At 36.8% G+C, this 19,418-nt stretch overlaps 1 protein-coding gene across 1 annotated transcript; it reads right to left on the bottom strand.

Annotated features, from left to right (window-relative positions):
* Window positions 1–306: 306 nt before the first annotated feature.
* Window positions 307–18,784, bottom strand: LOC114358729 (uncharacterized). The gene is made up of 9 exons (XM_028312766.1): window positions 18,641–18,784; window positions 18,502–18,571; window positions 18,296–18,422; window positions 17,989–18,082; window positions 17,177–17,320; window positions 8,703–8,782; window positions 5,172–5,280; window positions 2,756–2,894; window positions 307–557 (listed from the first exon to the last, which is right to left on the bottom strand). The coding sequence occupies exons 1-9, from the start codon at window positions 18,678–18,680 to the stop codon at window positions 404–406; spliced, it is 957 nt and encodes a 318-aa protein (XP_028168567.1). The 5' UTR covers window positions 18,681–18,784; the 3' UTR covers window positions 307–403.
* Between the last annotated feature and the right edge of the window lie 634 nt (window positions 18,785–19,418).

Here is a 19,418-nt window from a genome sequence, read left to right on the forward strand (position 1 = left end):
TCGGTGTTACGGTAAGTACAGTCGTGAAATTAAACTTCTGTAAAGTTTGGGCTGTAGCCACTTTGGTGTCAGGTTTCTGGAAAGTTACGTCTTATTGTTTGTAACACTTTTTTATTAATTAAATCATCATAGATTGCATCTACCCTCTTCAGATGAGACGAAGCGATCTAAGTTACCTACTAATAGATTGTGACTCAATACATTGTGCAACCAGAACTTTTTCGGTAGGTAGGTGTAATAAAAATACGAGAGAATTATTTTTGCAAAATTTATTTAATTTAACAAAGACATATCAACACTTCTCAACAATTCATTAAAATAATACCTTAGGGCATAAGAAATTAATTACAATTTAGCAACAATACAATCAGAAACAAAATATAAACAATACTTTAACCTAGTACTAAACATGAATGCCATAGTCCTTGCATATCTTGGCAACGTGGTGCGCCGCAACGGCGGCTCGCCGCGGCAACGCTGCAACGTCGTCGCCCGTTGCAGACCGCACGCTGAACGCTTGCAGTCTACACGTCCCTGCCATCATTCTGCCAATCACCCTGGTAAGAAGATAATTGTTCAGTATTTTTAATAGATATGTATGTTTAAAAGTAGATTAGTTAAGAAATCATAAAGAAAGAAGGTTAAATGGAGGAGAATGCCAAATGGCATTAAGTTTCCTATATACTGTGTTTCATGTGCATATAACTTAAAGAAAGGCGTAAATATAAACTTATGTTTAACTTTTGAGCAAATGTTGACGTCATAATCATAGCTAATTGATATTGAGCCACCCTTTCTTGCGTTTCATTTAAAATAACAGAAGTGTAATGTATTTTCTGGGTTAACTGCATGGACCTATAAAAAAAGGCGGACGGAACTCGCGCTACAACAAAACTGTGACGCAAAATTTTGGCGTTTGTCTATTGTGTGAGTGAATTTAGGGATGCCATGTTAGCCAAAACATTTTACCCATTTATCTTAAGAAAAACATAGATGGGCAGATATGTTACTTGGAAATGTAGACGGAATTATATCGTGCCATTTGAAAAGGATGAAAGATGAATGCGTTGAGGTAGACGCGAAATTTTCAAATTTTCTTATTTTGTTTGCTAGTCAGTGTCAGGTTATATGTTGATCAAAATATGATTCACGCAGTTACAAATTATCAATCTTGTGTACCTACGTAATCATAATCTTATGTATCATCAATATTATTATCTCTGATAGATTTTAACATACAACCTGACACTGACTTGCAAAAATATAAGAAAATTTAAATTTCGCAGTTCCACGCCCTTGGGAAGGATTAAATCTGCCTACGAAAATATATCCCATTAAAACACAGTTATTATAATAAATTATTTTATTCCTATAGTATGCGTAATAAACACCTAAAAAGTCTTAAAATTATAGATTTCCCACTTTTCGGGTAATTTTCCCACGTAAATATCTGAGAACACTGGCCTTTGACGTATTATTTTGTCGGGTGATTGACGTTTGATTTTAGTATTTTAATGTTTATAAAATCGGGGAAATAAGTGATTAGATTATTAGTTTACCTGTGAAATGTGATTCCTTGATTTTTGTTCGTTCGATCAGAACGGTTTTTACACAATTTCACCACGCAAGACATGTCGTATTTGTGTTTTTTTTTCGCCGCGTAAATGTGTCAACTGTGTGAAGTTTGCACTCGAAGTGGTGTATCAGGGTATGAATGTGTGCGTACCGGCCTGTACGTACAGGCGAGCTGGTATATCTTAATGTCACAGTATTTTGTTGATGAGAATCCGTCCGACTTTTTTTATAGGTCCATGGTTAACTGTACACAAACTGTCATTTTTGGTTTACATTTTTTTTTACTCTTAAGCGACAGAATATGCAGTAAACTTTGAAATTACTAACGTTACAGTAAACTTTTAAATTAATACGGTTATTTTTTCATAATATTAATATTACACAGCGTTTCTACAAGAGACTAGCACGTTTGCGCCATCGCTCTTCATTATCAGCGTATCGGATCAAGAACACTAAATATTTATACAGTTTGAACGTGAGCGGCAATTTATATTTATTGCATACTTCGCGGAATGATGCGAGCTTTTGAGGTGAGGTGACAAGAGCATTATGTACATAAAACGAAATTCTGTGTGGTTAGGAAAATTATAAAATTATGCGCTTGACTGCTGCGGTATCATCATCATCATCATTTCAGCCATAGGACGTCCACTGCTGAACATAGGCCTCCCCCAATGCTTTCTACGTTGATCGATTGGTAGCGGCCTGCGTCCAGCGCTTCCCTGCTACCTTTACGATGTCGTCGTATGAATGCGGTATGAATAGGGTTAATTCTTAAGGGTTTTACGCAATATGCGCACTTTTCTATACCTACTAACTAATATTATAGAAACAAAAACTTCAACTTTTTAACATTTGTAAAGTACACATTTTGCGAAGTGCACATTCTGCCTAAGTAAAGGTTTCATTCGATTACTACCCGCTGTCTTCTCTCTCACACACTTGCAGACAATGTAACATTCGTGTCAATTTTGTCGTATGTATATTTTGTACGTAATTCAGGGAACTTAAGTGATCCTAAAATTGAATCAGTCACATCACAAGCGTCTTAAGACTTTTCTGATCTCACTATATTTATCACTTAGCTAGTAGAGACGGCATTTAACAACCTAAATAATGTAGCATCTTATGCAGCCGACTGTAGGTACATCAAATAACTAATAACAAACAAGCGTCTTACCTAACTGTACACGGAGGCTTCAACTCAGGCAGTAGGAAGTCTATCTCGTAGTAGACGACTTGCATGGCCGGGCCGCTGTCGTCTCTCACGACAAGGGTCTTAGCGCAAGACTCGCCGGCTCTTACGCTGACGCATTTGGCTAGAAAAATAAAATAAAATGGTACTTACCCATTCTAGTTTTATGTGCTTTGTAAATACGACTCTATTGGTTACACAATTCAATTGATTTTAGTCTAGCGCTTAAAATGCTCAATTCAGTCAGTTCCTGAGGTAAGGGAGCGGCACGGTAGGAACAATAAGCCTAACAGGGACTATTCTCACCTCTCGTTCCCACCACTGCAACTCCTGTGTAGCCAGGATCTACAGCTTGACCGCCATAAAAACCCAACCAATGAAGGTCAAGTTTGTCCCGGGGGAAAGTTAAACTGTCATTGGATCCGCAACGAAACGAAATTAAGGTTTGATTTCCCTCCATTGCAAAGCGGATGACAGGTGACAAACAAAGGCTTAAACCTACAATACAATAAGCCTAGGCGCAGACCATCGATTTTTCGTCGGCCGATAGTTTAGTCGGGCAGGTGATCAGTATGGGCATGTATGGAAGTGCGCACATTACATCGATTCGATTTGGCCGATTCTTCATACAATTTAAAATCGGGCAGTACTATCGGCCAACTAAAAATCGGTGGTCTGCGCCTAGTCTTAATCTGAAATCTCGCTGACATTTGACGTAACCAAAAACTTCCCTTGCCGCTTCTCTCATACCTCAGGCACTGACTGAGTTTAATGCACTAGACCTTATAACTAAATAAGTAATTTTAGAACAAATTTAACACTAAGGCCCAGAACAGACGGTGAAACGCAACTGCAACGAAACTGCAACTTTCTGATGATTCTGATAAATGAAACTGGAACTGAGAGTTTCAAACTGGTCGCGTCGTGTGTGGTCTCTCAACGGACGCTATGGCAGAAACTTAGATGCAACTCAAAAGTAACTAGCAGTTGCAGTTTCGTTCAGTTTGTGTTCTGGGCCAACTCGATTTTCAAGGCTAGAATGAAGTGTTTTGATAGAATTTATGACTTGGTACAAAATTTTTATTAATAGTGTCAACTACCCAATACTTCAAATCAATAAGTACTGTGTTTCAGCTTATTCAAATCCAAATTTTAATAACAGTGGCAGCAGTGGGTTAACCATCAAAATCAGAGCACTGTAAACAGCATCGAATCGCTTAATAACGAGTTAGCTACGAGCATTTGTGGACAAATTCCTGGCACAACCGCACACTTTATTGTGAATTGCAACTGTTTAAATCCTGATTTTGTAGAAATAGTGTCTAATATTTCAAATGGTTTATTCGCGTCGCGGGCGGCCGCTTATAGTATTGTATTTATACCATACTTTCCGCCCGCGGCTTCGCCCGCGTGGAATTTTGTCTTTCACAGAAAAACTTTATCACGCGCGTTCCTGTTTAAAAAACCGGGATAAAAACTATCAAAATCAAAATTATTTATTCAGTTTAGACCACAAGTGGCACTTATGAACGTCAAATATAGCAAACAATAATAAGAAAAGGTAGCCTATGTCCTTTCCCAGGACTATCTGTATGCCAAATTTCATCAAAATCGGTTCAGTGGTTTTGGCGTGAAAGAGAGACAGACAGTCAGACAGGCAGACAGACAAAGTTACTTTCGCATTTATAATATTAGTACCTATAGATTTGATAAATAAATAAATAATATTACGCAACCACCTAGAAAAGTGTTTACGTACTTTCATTTTAAACGATGCCTTCGTTCCTGACTCTCTGATATGACGATATGTGAGCTGTGACACTAAATTTCACGCGGGTGAAGCCGCGGGCAAAAGCTAGTATACTATACGAAGCTTTGGTTTACTATCACTATTCGGGGATAGATAACTAAGTTAAAAAGCCTTTGACAGCCGTGTAGATAGAGGTTGATGAGATTTCCAAAATAGGAAAACCTTCATAAAAGTTTCGAATCGGATTTCCTGGTAGCGATTTAACATGCGTGATACAATTTGACTCACATACCTATTATTGCCGCAATTTGTTTATTGTGGTGCTAATAATTTGTTAGCTGTTCAATTTGATTATAATGTAACAGCTGTTGTTGTTGTTAAAGAAAAAGAAGAATAAAATAATTAGATTAGTTCATTCCTAGAGCTCTTATGTTTTAAATGTGTTTGTTTCTTTATTAATATCTATATAAATAAAAATGAATTGATGTTCGTTAGTCTGATTAAAACTCGAGAACGGCTGGGCCGATTGAGCTGATTTTGGTGTCAAAATGTTTGTCGTATTCCAAGGTAGGTCTAAACGGTGAGCAAATAAGGAAAGATTTGCTTATTAACTAATAAATAAATAAATAAAATAAGTATCTAAGTACTTACCAACGATCTCATAAATGACCAGGAGGCCTATTTCTTGCAACGCCTTATGCCATTTGAGCACCTTCTCAACTGGGCCCGAAAACGCTCTCGGTCCAGATTTGTATAAAGCCTGAAAAATGTCCGAGAATGTATCTTTGTACAGTCGCCAGCATTTTACGTTTTTATTGCAAAATGGTTCCTATCACAACTGCATAAGACACAAAGCTCACTTCGTACTAAAATGTAAAGCTTCGGCCAAACCAACGCGTGCAGCTCGCGTCGGCGATGGCGATCACTTCGCGTACATAGATCGCCGCGTCCAATGACAGACAGGACGCGTCGATGTGAACTCATCGCTACAAACCAGGGATGTTATGAATATCCGAAGTAAAAAAATATCCGTAAACGTAACCGATTCAAAATTTTCGGATAGTTTCGGATGTAGGCAGTTTAAATTATTTTTGTATAGCATTATATGTAAAGGCATAACAGCCTGATTTACCTTTATAATGCAATGTAGTAACAATTATTATTTTTTTATTACTTTTTATTCGATGTAAAGTGTGCGGCCATGAATAAACCGTGTTGGACAACTATTGCAAATTACATTCTAAAGCACAGATATCCGTAACCGTAACTAAAACTTTCGGATATCCGAAATTTAAAAAATATCCGTAACGGTAACCGAAACCGGCATTCCTATATCCGTAATCGTATTCATAACCGAAACTACATATCCATAACATCCCTACTACAAACTCATACACGACGTCTGCACGCGTTGGTTTGGCTGAACCTTTAAGAGTAAACTAGTACCATTGACAATGGGTTGCACATCTCACCCATGGAGATTTTTATCGTATTCCCCGCGAAAAAAGGGTTTTCAGTGTGACCTTATTATCTAACCTTATAGGTGAAAAAAACTTCTGCCCGAGGAAAGTTAAATTGTTCCGGGAACCGCGGCGAAATGATTATTTTATCAGGTAATTTTTTCCTTTACCCTAACCATAGTTTTGTTCAATTTAAGTCGTCGCGGGTTCCAAAACTGTTAGCTATCCCACGGGTCTACTGGAACTTTAGTTGGGTTTCATGGACGGGTAAACTAGATCTTGACTATACAGGAATTACAAGGACGGAAATGAGAGGTGGTATAAAGTAAAGATCACTAAATCCAGCTAATGTAATAACTGCTATTTTTTTTATTTATTTAATAGGACAACCAACAAGACATACCTACACTAGAAGATAATAGTCTGAGCCGCTCTATATTTTGGGCCCTGTGACCTACATTAGGGCTTTTAAAGGCGTATGTACATTTGGGATGAGGCCTGTGACCTACAGTAGGACTTTTAAAGGCTTATGTTTTTGCATGTCACAAAAATATTGTCATTTTTGAGGCAAAAATTCCGAACGAAATATATTTAACGCAAACCCCATAAACAAAGAGTGAAAAATAAAAATAAAACTGCAGAGGATATTGCGTCGCTCGGCGCATAGTCTCGTCCTGTCCAGTTTATTACTTCGGAAACAGTTTCAGCTGTGACAAAAATATTGCTCGACAGATTTTGTGAGATATAGGAAGTTAATAAATGAGCATTGTCTATTTATTAAAAGTCTTTCATTCCGCTTTTAATTAAACGAAAAGTTCATAAAAAAACTTTCAATTTAAAGAGCTGTCATTTTAAAATGACATTTTAAATCTTTTTAGATAATATGTCACGGACCAACCAGGGACTGAAAAACGTAATGGCATGCCACACAGAGGACCGACGATCTGGTGAAGGTCGCACCTGACTGAATGCGAGCAGCTCATGACTAGTCATTGTAAGAGACCTTTGTCCATTAATAGGAGAATCCTAATATCCTAAACATTATTATAATTGCCTAACACACAGCTTTTCTCATACGTAATTCGAAAATAAACATTTAAAGCAATCACTTTCTGCCAACGAATTATTCATGTGAAAAATCGTTTTACAATACAGTTTTCAAAAACTATAACCAAGCAGAGCCGATATTTCTGATAAAAAGCACAAGAATCAACCAGAAGTTGCCTGAAAACTGCTAAGTTGAAAAAACGCCGCCGCAAAACAAAGCGACGGATATTGCATCGATTGAGGCGGTACAATCAGCTGCATAAAACTTTACAATTATTCAACTTTCATAATAAATAAGAGGTGACTGAATTGTAATTGAAATAATGTGGCCATCTTGTCTAAACGTCTCACTCTCTCTCTGACTCATATTAGCTACATACGAGTACAACTTTAAAACCATGTTGACACCATAAAATATTTGGCATAGTTTTTAAGTTCTTTAACGATCATTTTTACTCTATAAAAGCCTTAAATAATATTATACGAGTATATTAAAATTATTATTATTTTTTAATTTTACCAATTTTAGACACGCTAAAAAAATGAGACACGCTTTAAGTTAAAAATACACTAAAACTAACAGTTAAGCAGTGATTTCTGCAGCTGACTGTACCCCACAGTCCAGTTTATTAACTTTAACGAAATCTCGGCTATTACCAGCGATGACAAAGGAGAGGAGTGTGGCTATTAAGTTTATTACTAGCAATTCCTTTAAGTTTCATTTTATGAGAGGGTTCGCTCGTGTCACCTCCGAGTGACGAGTGACGGTCGCTAAGAAACGGTACGTGGATTTGATGAGGCTCATACATTTTATCGTCATGGGAAAGTGCTGGTAGAATGATATACTTACTATCATCCGCGAAATTAATTTTGTAGATAAAAGTAAGATAGTATAAAGTGACTTACCTATTAAACAGCGCCTACGCATTGTATTTTGTTAGCAAACAAAATGCATTGAATTTTACAGCACTCAAAATAAGAGACTGTGTAGGTAGAGAATACTACTAAGTACACTTGAAAATTTCGACGGGTTCATCCAGTGTCTAAGTAGCTCAGTTGGAAGAGCAGTCACCCGGCAAGCGGAAGGTCGTGGGTTCATTTCCCGCCTTAGGCAGTTCGATTTTTTCAAGTTATTTATAATTTTCAAAGTACAAGAAAATTGTATTGCCTACTAACCACTCATCTTGCACTAACTAAACTACTAATTTCATAGGTACAGTCAGCGTCAAATAGTTCGTGACACCCAAAGTAGCCAATAAGTTCGCAACACGTCTTTGTTACAATTGAAATAAGGTTGTGACGTCAAATTTTTGGCTACTTTGGGTGTCACGAAATATTTGACGCTGACTGTACCTAGGTACTAACGCCGCTTTTTAGATGCAAAGGAAACTTCGCTCGGGTGTCATAGTTACATTAAATATTATAATTATGTACTGTGGGTTTAGGTACCCAAGTTGTTTGCAAAAACTCAAATAAACTCATCTTCATACTCAATTTTGTTATGAGCACCTACATTATAATGAGCTCCTTTCGTATGTAGCTATTACAGAAAAATATACATTTCATATTTATTTATATTTCAAAGATTTTTTACGAGTTACTTACCTACTTACGTTCTTGTTTGATAAGATGAACTTTCCGATATTATTTTTATTTATGATTCGAAAAAATATACCTGGAGTTTCTCTGAGCGCGTCAATATCTTATTTGAAGATTCTTCCTTTGCAATACTTTCATTAACGGTTTTATTTGCCACTGAAAAAAACAAGTTAATAAGCTCCTGGTTTGTATTAAGTTCCTTCTAGGTAGTAGGTTTGAGCGATTTATTATTTAGTTATTTGTTCCCTCTTCTATGTATAGGTCGCGCAGAAAGAGTTGAGGCAATCAACACTAGCAAAGATTTGTATCTGTATGCTTTTCGCTGCTTATGCTGACGTCTTGCCTATTCTGACTAATTTGTGTATTCTGAATTCAAATATTACATTAATGTGTGTATAATTATGTTGGTCTCAACTTTCGTTGCGCGACCTATAACGAGAAATGGACAAGACTTATTTTTTTAAAGAAAATATTCACCCTTGAATTAATATTTTCTTTACAAAAACAAAAGATAGACAATTACCTAGGTCAAAGAATTTATTGCCTAGCCATTCAGCGCATGGATGCAGGCCGCCACCAACCGACCATTGTGGAAATCATTGGGGGAGGCCTAAAGCTCAGCAGTGGACGTCCTATGGCTAAAATGATGATGATGATTCAGCGCGGTAATGTGACTTGCCTTCTAGACATCTTTTCAAAAGGCAAAGACTTAAATGCTTTTTTATTTCTAAGGGTTTATTTTAAATGTTATTGTAATTTTTATTTAGGTTTAGAGTAGGCGCACACCGTTGATTTTTAGTTGGCCGATAGTTGTGCCCGATTTTAAATTGTATGAAGAATCGGCCAAATCGAATCGGCGTAGTGTGCGCACTCCCATACATGCCCATACTGATCAACTGCCCGACTAAACTATCGGCCGACGAAAAATCAACGGTGTGCGCCTACTCTTAGTTACTTAGTTATTTAGCTTAAATACACAATTTGAATTTAATATACCAACTTTGTATACCAACATGGAGCAATAAAGAATTTTAATTTGAAAGCCTGTTAACCGCTATTTTAAAAACTAAACAGATTGAAATGAAATCGAGATATCAACTTCTTGAAATAAGGTGTATAACCCAACGGACGGGTACGCAAAGTTTGTCTTTACAAGTTAGTTCCTCCAAAATACAGAGTAATGATCTTGTTAGCCGAGTTTAGGGGTTAGCTGTGCGCGGCTAAAATACTTTCGCGTTTGACAGCACGGAAATTTATTTGAATTTATGTGCCAATTTGTTTAGAAGTTGTTGGGTAGCTGGAGGTATTTAAAGCTGAGGATTACCTTGTTAAATACCTACTTTTCTTTAGCAAAGAAAGAAAGAAAATCGTTTATTATTTAATTCAAAGAGGAATAGCTATCATCTAATCTGAAAACAATCAAAAGATCCCCCTGGGTTGCACCATCTTAAATAACTATAAGAAACGTTAAATGTTTTTTATTCATTGGTATTTTATCAATGTAGCTAACTATAACTACTATAAGTTATAGGCAGTTACGGTTAAAGTGATGCAATGCAACTCAGCCAGGTTCTTATGTTTATTTTATCTAGGCACAAACGCCAGCACGTCCGGCTTGGAGCTAAACATTATGGCATCTTATGTGGTTGTACTAAGTGCTATTTGTAACAAAACTAAAAAGTCCGAAGTGCTGTTGACTGTAAAAGCAACTAAAATACTGTATCGATGTTGCGCTCAAGGTTTTTTAAGTATTTTTCATAAATCAAAGGAAATGAGTCATAAAATAGTAGTATTATTGGGTACCTGGTGTAAGGGGTTGTCGTGGTTTAAACGCAGACTGCTCCTTAATCGAGTTGGTACGAGAAACAGAGCTGTTATTGATATTCACCACTTTCGATGTCTCTTGCGTTTTTTCTGCAACTAAATAAATCTCTTTTTAACCCTAAACGGCCAAAGCTAGTCCTTATTTTATTTTTATTTTTAATTTAAGACAAGGGTAAGCCTTGCAGGCATCAAGGCTCAAGGGTTAACGAATCGAATCGGCCAGTCCTACACCGAAACATTCGACTATGCTTTCGATTACATTTTTCGTGCAGTTTATGTTATCCCATCAAGAGTACTTACGCTCAAGTAATGTAAGATAATAATTATGCTACACACAAAAATAACCTTACTTAAATATCATTTTTTTACCATTTCTGTTAAAAAGTAATTATTCAAAAACACCTAATCCTAAGTAATGCACCGAGATGTAACAGCGGCTCGTCATTTGAAAGCAGTGCGGCACTCCACTGGCCTACATTCTGGCTGCTCGCCAAAATACCTTTATAATACAAAGCGACGTTTTTGTACTGGTTCTTACTTTTTAGTAAACGCGTTGTTACATTAGATAGACCTACTTACATTATTATTACGACCAAGATACAATACTGATTGATATCCTAACCTCGATAATGATTTTGGTTCGGAAGCTGAAGAGTTATGGGTACCTATTCAATTAAAACAAATAATGTAGGTGTCACACACAGAAAAAAATATGCATTTTAAAAGTGTACTTATAAAAGGAACACTTAGCTAAATAGTAAAAAATGAAAACCCGGGCAGATCTCGTATCTTACTAACTTTACCTCTAAGAACTTACTAAATAGTTGCTTGCGCTACAAAGATCTGCTTGCTACGGTCAGGCGCTACGAAGCTACGAGTTTTACCTTTATGAATTTGCGGCATACTTGCTTGCGCTAACCTTTTTGAACTTTGAGCACACTAACAATATAAGTTGCTTGTTTGCGCTACAAACATCTGCTTGATACGGTCGGGCGCTACGCAGCTACGAATTTTACCTTTATGAGCTTGCGGTACAGTAGCTTGTGTTACAAACATCTCCTGCTTGCTACGGTCGGGCGCTACGAAGCTACGAATTTTACCTTTATGAACTTGAGACGGCACAGTTGCTTGCGCTACAAAGATCTACTCGCTACGGTTGGGCGCTACGAAGCTACGAATTTTACCTTAAAGAACTTGCGGCACAGTTGCTTGCGCTAACCGTTTTGAACTTTGAGCACACAAACAATATAAGTTGCTTGTTTGCGCTACAAACATCTGCTTTCTACGGTCGCACTATGGAGCGAAATCGCGATTTATGGACATAGCGATTTTTTTCACAATTTCTATTTGAAAAAAATACCTATCGATAGGTTACGTTATTCTGATGAATNTTTTCTTCCAACATCATACACTAGAATACGCGTGCGTGAGTCAATGTTCGCTCGTATATGAGGCCTTGTCGAATAGTATCCTGTAGGTGGGCCATCGTGCGAGTTTTGTTTTGATGTAAACTCGCGGAGATGAACAGGCCTGGTACTACTAAGTACAAGAAAATTGTATTACCTACTAACCACATTATCTTGCAGTTCAAAGTACTAATTTCAGGCACTTACAGTCAGCGTCAAATAGTTCGTGACACCCAAAGTAGCCAATAAGTTCGCAACACGCCTTTGTTACAACTGAAATAAGGTTGTGTCGTAAAATTTTTGGCTACTTTGGGTGTCATGAAATATTTGATGCTGACTGTACCTAGGTACTAACGCCACTTTTTAGATGCAAAGGAAGCTTCGCTCGGGTGTCATAATTACATTACATATTATTATTATGTTCTATGGGTGTAGGTACCCAAGTTGTTTTCCAAAAACCCAAATAAACTCATCTTCACTCTCAATTTTGTTATAAGCACCTACATTATAATGAGCTCATTTCGTATGTAGGTAGCTATTACAGAAAAATATACATTTCATATTTATATTTCAAAGATTTTTATCTTTTATTTCTAAGATTTTTTACGAGTTACTTACCTACTTACGTTCTTGTTTGATAAGGTGAAGTTTCCGATATTATTTTTATTTATGATTAACGAAAAAATATACCTGGAGTTTCTCTGAGCGCGTCAATATCTTATTTGAAGATTCTTCCTTTGCAATACTTTCATTAACGGTTTTATTTGCCACTGAAAAAAACAAAGTTAATAAGCTCCTGGTTTGTATTAACTTCCTTCTAGGTACAGGCACAGATAATCTATATACATATAATAAATCTGTAGAGAGGTCAATTCTGTACATGAAATATATTTTCAAAATAACTATCAGGGGGTGATTAGTGATCGATACTGATGCCAAAAATGCAATCAGTACAATTTTTGTCTGTCTGTCTGTCTGTCTGTATGTTCCTTATAGAAACAAAAACTACTAGACGGATTTTAACGAAACTTGGTACAATTATTCTTCATACTCCTGGGCAGGTTATAGGATACTTAGGAATTCCCACGGGAACGGGCATTAGCGGGAAAATCCTTTTGTATGAAAAATCTAAACCGCTTAAGTTAGACGCTTGAAATATGGCAAGCAGGTACCTTAGTAAACTTAAAGCTTAGTTATAACAGGATATTGCAAAATTCCTACGGGAACGGGAATTAGCGAAAAAAACATTTGTATGAAAAAATCTAAGCCACGTAAGATAGACGCTTGAAATTTGGCATGCAGGTACCTTAGTAAATTTAAAGCTTAGTTACAACAGGATATTGCAAAATTCTCACGAGAACGGGAGTTAGCGGGAAAAAACATTTGTATGAAAAAATCTAAACCGCGTAAGTTAGACGCTTTAAATTTGGCATGCAGGTACCTTAGTAAATTTAAAGCTTAGTTACAACAGGATATTGCAAAATTCCCACGGGAACTGGAATTAGCGGGAAATTCCTTTTGTATGACTGACTCACTGACATACCCACGCACAGCCTAAACGGCTAAACGTAGGCACTTGAAAATTATAAGGGATGTAGCTTAGGTACCGTAGAGGTGCACTAAGAAAGGAATTCCCGAAATTCCAACAAGTACAGGAATTACCGGGAAAATCCTTTTGTATGAAAAATCTAAACCGCTTAAGTTAGACGCTTGAAATTTGGCATGCAGGTCCCTTAGTAAACTTAAAGCTTAGTTACAACAGGATATTGCGAAATTCCAACGGGAACGGGATTTAGCGGGAAAAACATTTGTATGAAAAAATCTAAACCGCGTAAGATAGATGAAGGGGGTAAAACGGGATCCACGCGTACGAAGTCGCGGGCGGCCGCTAGTACATAATAAGTTACAGGTTTGAGCGATTTTTAATTTATTTATTTGTTCCCTCTTCTATGTAATAGGTCGCGCAGAAAGAGTTGAGGCAATCAACACTAGCAAAGATTTGTATCTGTATGCTTTTCGTGATGACGTCTTGCCTATTCTGACTGATTTGTGTGTTCTGAATTCAAATATTACCTACATCAGTGTGAGTATGTGTTCGGCTCAACTTTCGTTGCGCAACCTATAACGAGAAATAGGCAAGACTTTTTTTTAAAGAAAATATTCACCCTTGCATGAACATTTTCTTTAGAAAAACAATTACCTACCTAAAAAAAGATAGACAATTACCTAGGTCAAAGAATTTATTACCTAGCCATTCAGCGCATGGATGTAGGCCGCCACCAACCGACCATTGTGGAAATCATTGGGGGAGGCCTATGTTCAGCAGTGGAAGTCCTATGGCTGAAATGATGATGATGATGATGATGATGATTCAGCGCAGTAATGTGCCTTGCCTTCTAGACACCTTCACAAAAGACAGCGGCTTAAATGTTTTTTAGGGTTCCGTAGCCAAATGGCAAAAAACGGAACCCTTATAGATTCGTCACGTCTGTCTGTCCGTCCGTCTGTCCGTCCGTATGTCACAGCCATTTTTTTCCGAAACTATAAGAGCTATACTGTTGAAACTTGGTAGGTAGATGAATTCTGAGAGCCGCATTATGATTTTGATGCAAAAATAAAAAATAAATATTGGGGGCTCCCCATACTTAGAACTGAAACTCAAAAATTTTTTTTTCATCAAACACATACGTGTGGGGTATCTATGGATAGGTCTTCAAAAATGATTTCGAGGTTTCTAAAATATTTTTTTTCTAAACCGAATAGCTAAAGTGGAAAAAAGTTGGTTAGTTTAGATAGTTAATTTGAATTTAAAGAAAATGAAATCGAGATATCAACTTCTTGAAATAAGGTGTATAACCCAACGGACGGGTACGCAAAGTTTGTCTTTACAAGTTAGTTCCTCCAAAATACAGAGTAATGATCTTGTTAGCCGAGTTTAGGGGTTAGCTGTGCGCGGCTAAAATACTTTCGCGTTTGACAGCACGGAAATTTATTTGAATTTATGTGCCAATTTGTTTATAGAAGTTGTTGGGTAGCTGGAGGTATTTAAAGCTGAGGATTACCTTGTTAAAACCTACTTTTCACAGCAAAGAAAGAAAGATTCGTTTATTATTTCATTCAAAGAGGAATAGCCATCTGAAAAAAATCAAAAATCCCTCTGGGTTGCACCATCCTACTAATATTATAAATGCGAATGTTTGTGTGGATGTTTGTTACTCTTTCACGCAAAAACCACTGAACAGATTTTGATGAAACTTTACGGTATTATTGTTTATAACCCAGAATAACATATAGGCTATATTTATGTGATCTGTGACAAAATAAATTTCACGCGGGTGAAGCCGCGGGGAAAAGCTAGTCTTAAATAACTATAAGAAACGTTAATTTTTTTTATTTATTCATTGGTATTTTATTAATGTAGCTAACTATATGTTATAGGCAGTTACGGTTAAAGTGATGCAATGCAACTCACCCAGGTTCTTATGTTTATTTTATCTAGGCACAAACGCCAGCACGTCAGGCTTGGAGCTAAACATTATGGCATCTTATGTGGTTGTACTAAGTGCTATTTGTAACAAAACTAAAAAGTCCGACGTGCTGTCGACTGTAAAAGCAACTAAAATACTGTATCGATGTTGCGCTCAAGATTTTTTAAAAGTATTTTTCATAAATCAAAGGAAATTAGTCATAAAATAGTAGTATTATTGAGTACCTGGTGTAAGGGATTGTCGTGGTGTAAACGCAGACTGCTCCTTAATCGAGTTGGTACGAGAAACAGGGCTGTTATTGATATTCATCACTTTCGATGTCTCTTGAGTTTTTTCTGCAACTAAATAAATCTCTTTTTAACCCTAAACGGCCAAAGCCAGTCCTTATTTTATTTATTTTTGAACTCAAGACAAGGGTAAAGCCTTGCAGGCTCAAGGGTTAACGAATCGAATCGGCCAGTCCTATACCGAAACATTCGACTATGCTTTCGATTATATTTTATCGTGCAGTTTATGTTATCCCATCAACAGTACCTACTTACGCTCAAGTAATCAATATAAATAAAAATGAATTAATGTTCGTTAGTCTGATTAAAACTCGAGAACGGCTGGGCCGATTGAGCTGATTTTGGTTTTAAAATGTTTGTCGTAGTCCAGGGTAGGTCTAAACGGTGAACAAATACGCACGCGATATTTTTTTTTGTGACAGACAAAATTCTACGCGGGCGAAGCCGCGGGCGGAAAGCTAGTGTAAGATAATATGCTACACACAAAAATAACCTTACTAAAATACCATGTTTTTACCATTTTTGTTAAAAAGTAATTATTCAAAACACCTAATCCTAAGTAATGCACCGAGATGTAACAGCGGCTCGTCATTTAAAAGCAGTGCGGCACTCCACTGGCCTACATTCTGGCTGCTCGCCAAAATACCTTTATAATACAAAGCGACGTTTTTGTACTGGTTCTTACTTTTTTGTAAACGCGTTGTTACATTAGATAGACCTACTTACCTACATTATGATTACGATCAAGATACAATACTGATTGATATCCTAAGCTTGATAATGATTTTGGTTCGGAAGCTGAAGAGTTATGGGTATCTACCTATTCAATTAAAACAAATAATGTAGGTGTCACACACTGAAAAATGCATAAAAGTACTTATAAAAGGAACACTTAGCTAAATAGTAAAAATAAAACCCGGGCAGATCTCGTATCTTACTAATTTTAACTCTAAGGCTGGTTTTAGTGTCACGCGGACCGTCCGGTGCGGACCCGCTCTGCATGGCCAATCTGTATGAACTTCTAGGGAGCGTTTTAGAGTTATGCGGTCCAGAGGAACCGCTCCGCTCCCTAGAAGTTCATACAGATTGGCCATGCAGAGCGGGTCCGCACCGGACGGTCCGCGTGACACTAAAACCAGCCGAAGAACTTACTACATAGTTGCTTGCGCTACAAAGATCTGCTTGCTACGGTCAGGCGCTACGAAGCTACAAATTTTACCTTTATGAACTTGCGGCACAGTTGCTTGTGTTACAAACATCTGCTTGCTACGGTTGGGCGCTACAAAGCTACGAGTTTTACCTTTATGAACTTGCGGCACAGTTGCTTGCGCTACAAACATCTGCTTGCTACGGTTGGGCGCTACAAAGCTACGAGTTTTACCTTTATGAACTTGCGGCACAGTCGCTTGCGCTACAAACATCTGCTTGCTACGGTCAGGCGCTACGAAGCTACGATTTTACCTTTATGAACTTACGGCACAGTCGCTTGCGCTACAAACATCTTTTACTTGCTAGGGTTAGGCGCCATGAAGCTACGAATTTTACCTTTATGAATTTGCGGCACAGTTGCCTGCGCTTGCGCTACAAACATCTTTTGCTTGCTACGATCCGGTGCTACGAAGCTACGATTCTCGTAGTCACCACCGAAGTTAGGAATCGTGGGCTGTCTTTCGGTCTGCGCTTGTTGACCTAATAATAATAAATTATAATAAATGATAAATTATAATAAATTCAACCCTAGGTATAATAATAATATTTGAACATCAAGCTGAACAATGTGGCATTATGCAATTTTATTGTAACAAAAACTTACAAGTTGTCCTAAAACTAGCAATATCCACTAAACAATGAAACTTTATTATCTAACACAGACCTTTTTGGGGCACCCTGTATACAGCGAATTTTATTAGTTTGGACGTTATAGTCTATTTAGATCATATCTGAAGATATTTTTTTATCCAAACTTTAAATATTGTATTCCAAATAAAGAAACCAAGAAAAAATGTCCTCAAAATTGTAAAAAAATAAAAGTAAGTTAAAAAAATAATAAAATTTTGTACCTATACAAACTTGAGCAAGTAACTTAAATTGTATTTTTTTTTTGCTGTGTTCATTTGCAATCAGTCCCAGGACTATGAGCAAATCTGTTCTGTGATGCTTTCATGCGGAGTGGCTTCCCATTGGAAGCATCAACTCATCTGCTGCTGGCGGTCCTCTAGCTCCAGGATATGATGATGTTTCAGTCGTCTCACATACTGGTCCATGGTGAGTTGGCGAGCAACTTCGTTAGGATGATGGATTAACCGCTCTTTGTACTTAGCTGCCAGACTCCGAACTTAAATTGTATAACAAATTACCTGTGGCAATAAATGTAGCCGCGTTGCCATCTGAATAACCAGCCAAATACCGCGGATCGATGCCAGACATCATCTGAGCTTGGACGGGGTGAAGCTGTAACAAAATAATTATAAATGTTAGGAATTAATTTCACGATTATATTATTTATGGCAGAAAGAAAGAAATGGTAGATTTAATATCATTCTTCATTTCTCTAGCTACTGAATTTTTTGTTAAATTAATATCAGACACCTCACTCTTTGAGTAGACTCATACACATTTACATTCAACCATTTAAATTTAAAGTTCATAATAAAATAAACCTACATGTGTGGGTTGAAGCTGAAAATTATTAGAGCCCATTTGTTGGTGGACAGCAAAGTAACCCGGAGATGGCATGTGTTGAATCGGATATTCGCGTCCGTAGCCGCCAAGATACATGCTTTCTTGAGGACTGAAATCAATTTTTCTTTGTAAATCTTTAACTTCAATGATTGTTACTCCTTACTTTCTTCAAGTCACTTAATACTTACATCATAGTGTTGTTGTTCCTTGGCAGGCTATTAGATTCAAAGCCGATCACTTGATTTGCCTGTGGAAAGTCTAAAGCACTTTGTAATCACTATGTTCACCAACTTCTTTATGCACAAAATTAATTTCTGAAATAAAAACCTGCACCAATTCTTGGTTCGCGAACAACAAATCTATCCATATTAATTTGATAACAGTAGGTATGTTTCTGCAAATTATAGCATTCAATTAGATAGGATTAAAAAGTTTTTTACGAAAATAATTTGGATAGAGCAAACAGCAAAATTAGATTGCCGCCAAAACAAATGTCAATGTCAAAATTTGTTAGGATGTTTTTTGGTCTGAATAAGAAAAGATACACAAAATTATAATTCTTTTCACATTTAAGTATTCGCTCTCAATTTTATTAAAAACCTGAGCCCCGATTACGGTAATTTTTAACGTCTACAATCCAGACACGCTTCTCGATTCTGCGCTACGATTGGTCGTTCAACAGCGTACGTCAGCTGTTTTGACCAATCGTATCGCAGAATCAGAAGCGCGTCTGGATTGGAAACGTTAAAAGTTACCGTAATCGGGGCTCTGTATCTTTTATTATTCTTTGAATACAAAAAAATGGTTTGCTTGCTTATGGTTTGTTCATTTGACAGTTTTGTAAGGTGAAGTCTACACTTATTATTTTTATTAATTCTAAGAATAAGAATGTGCAATTTTTTTTCGTTTCATAGCTTGTTAATATAACTTAACGTTAGTTAAATACCTCATAATAGGCCTGTTTTGGTTGTCGCTCTGATTTATTATCACTCTAATTACATTAAAGAAGAAAAAAAAACAATAAAGAAAAAATTTTTAATCATGATTAGTACTAGAGAAAAAACTACTTTAAGATCTTTTATTTAATTCATTATGAAAAAAAATG

This window comes from Ostrinia furnacalis, unplaced genomic scaffold (genome assembly GCF_004193835.3).
Source record: "Ostrinia furnacalis isolate ACB-3 unplaced genomic scaffold, ASM419383v2 OfSCF4105, whole genome shotgun sequence".
NCBI classification, from domain to species: domain Eukaryota; kingdom Metazoa; phylum Arthropoda; class Insecta; order Lepidoptera; family Crambidae; genus Ostrinia; species Ostrinia furnacalis.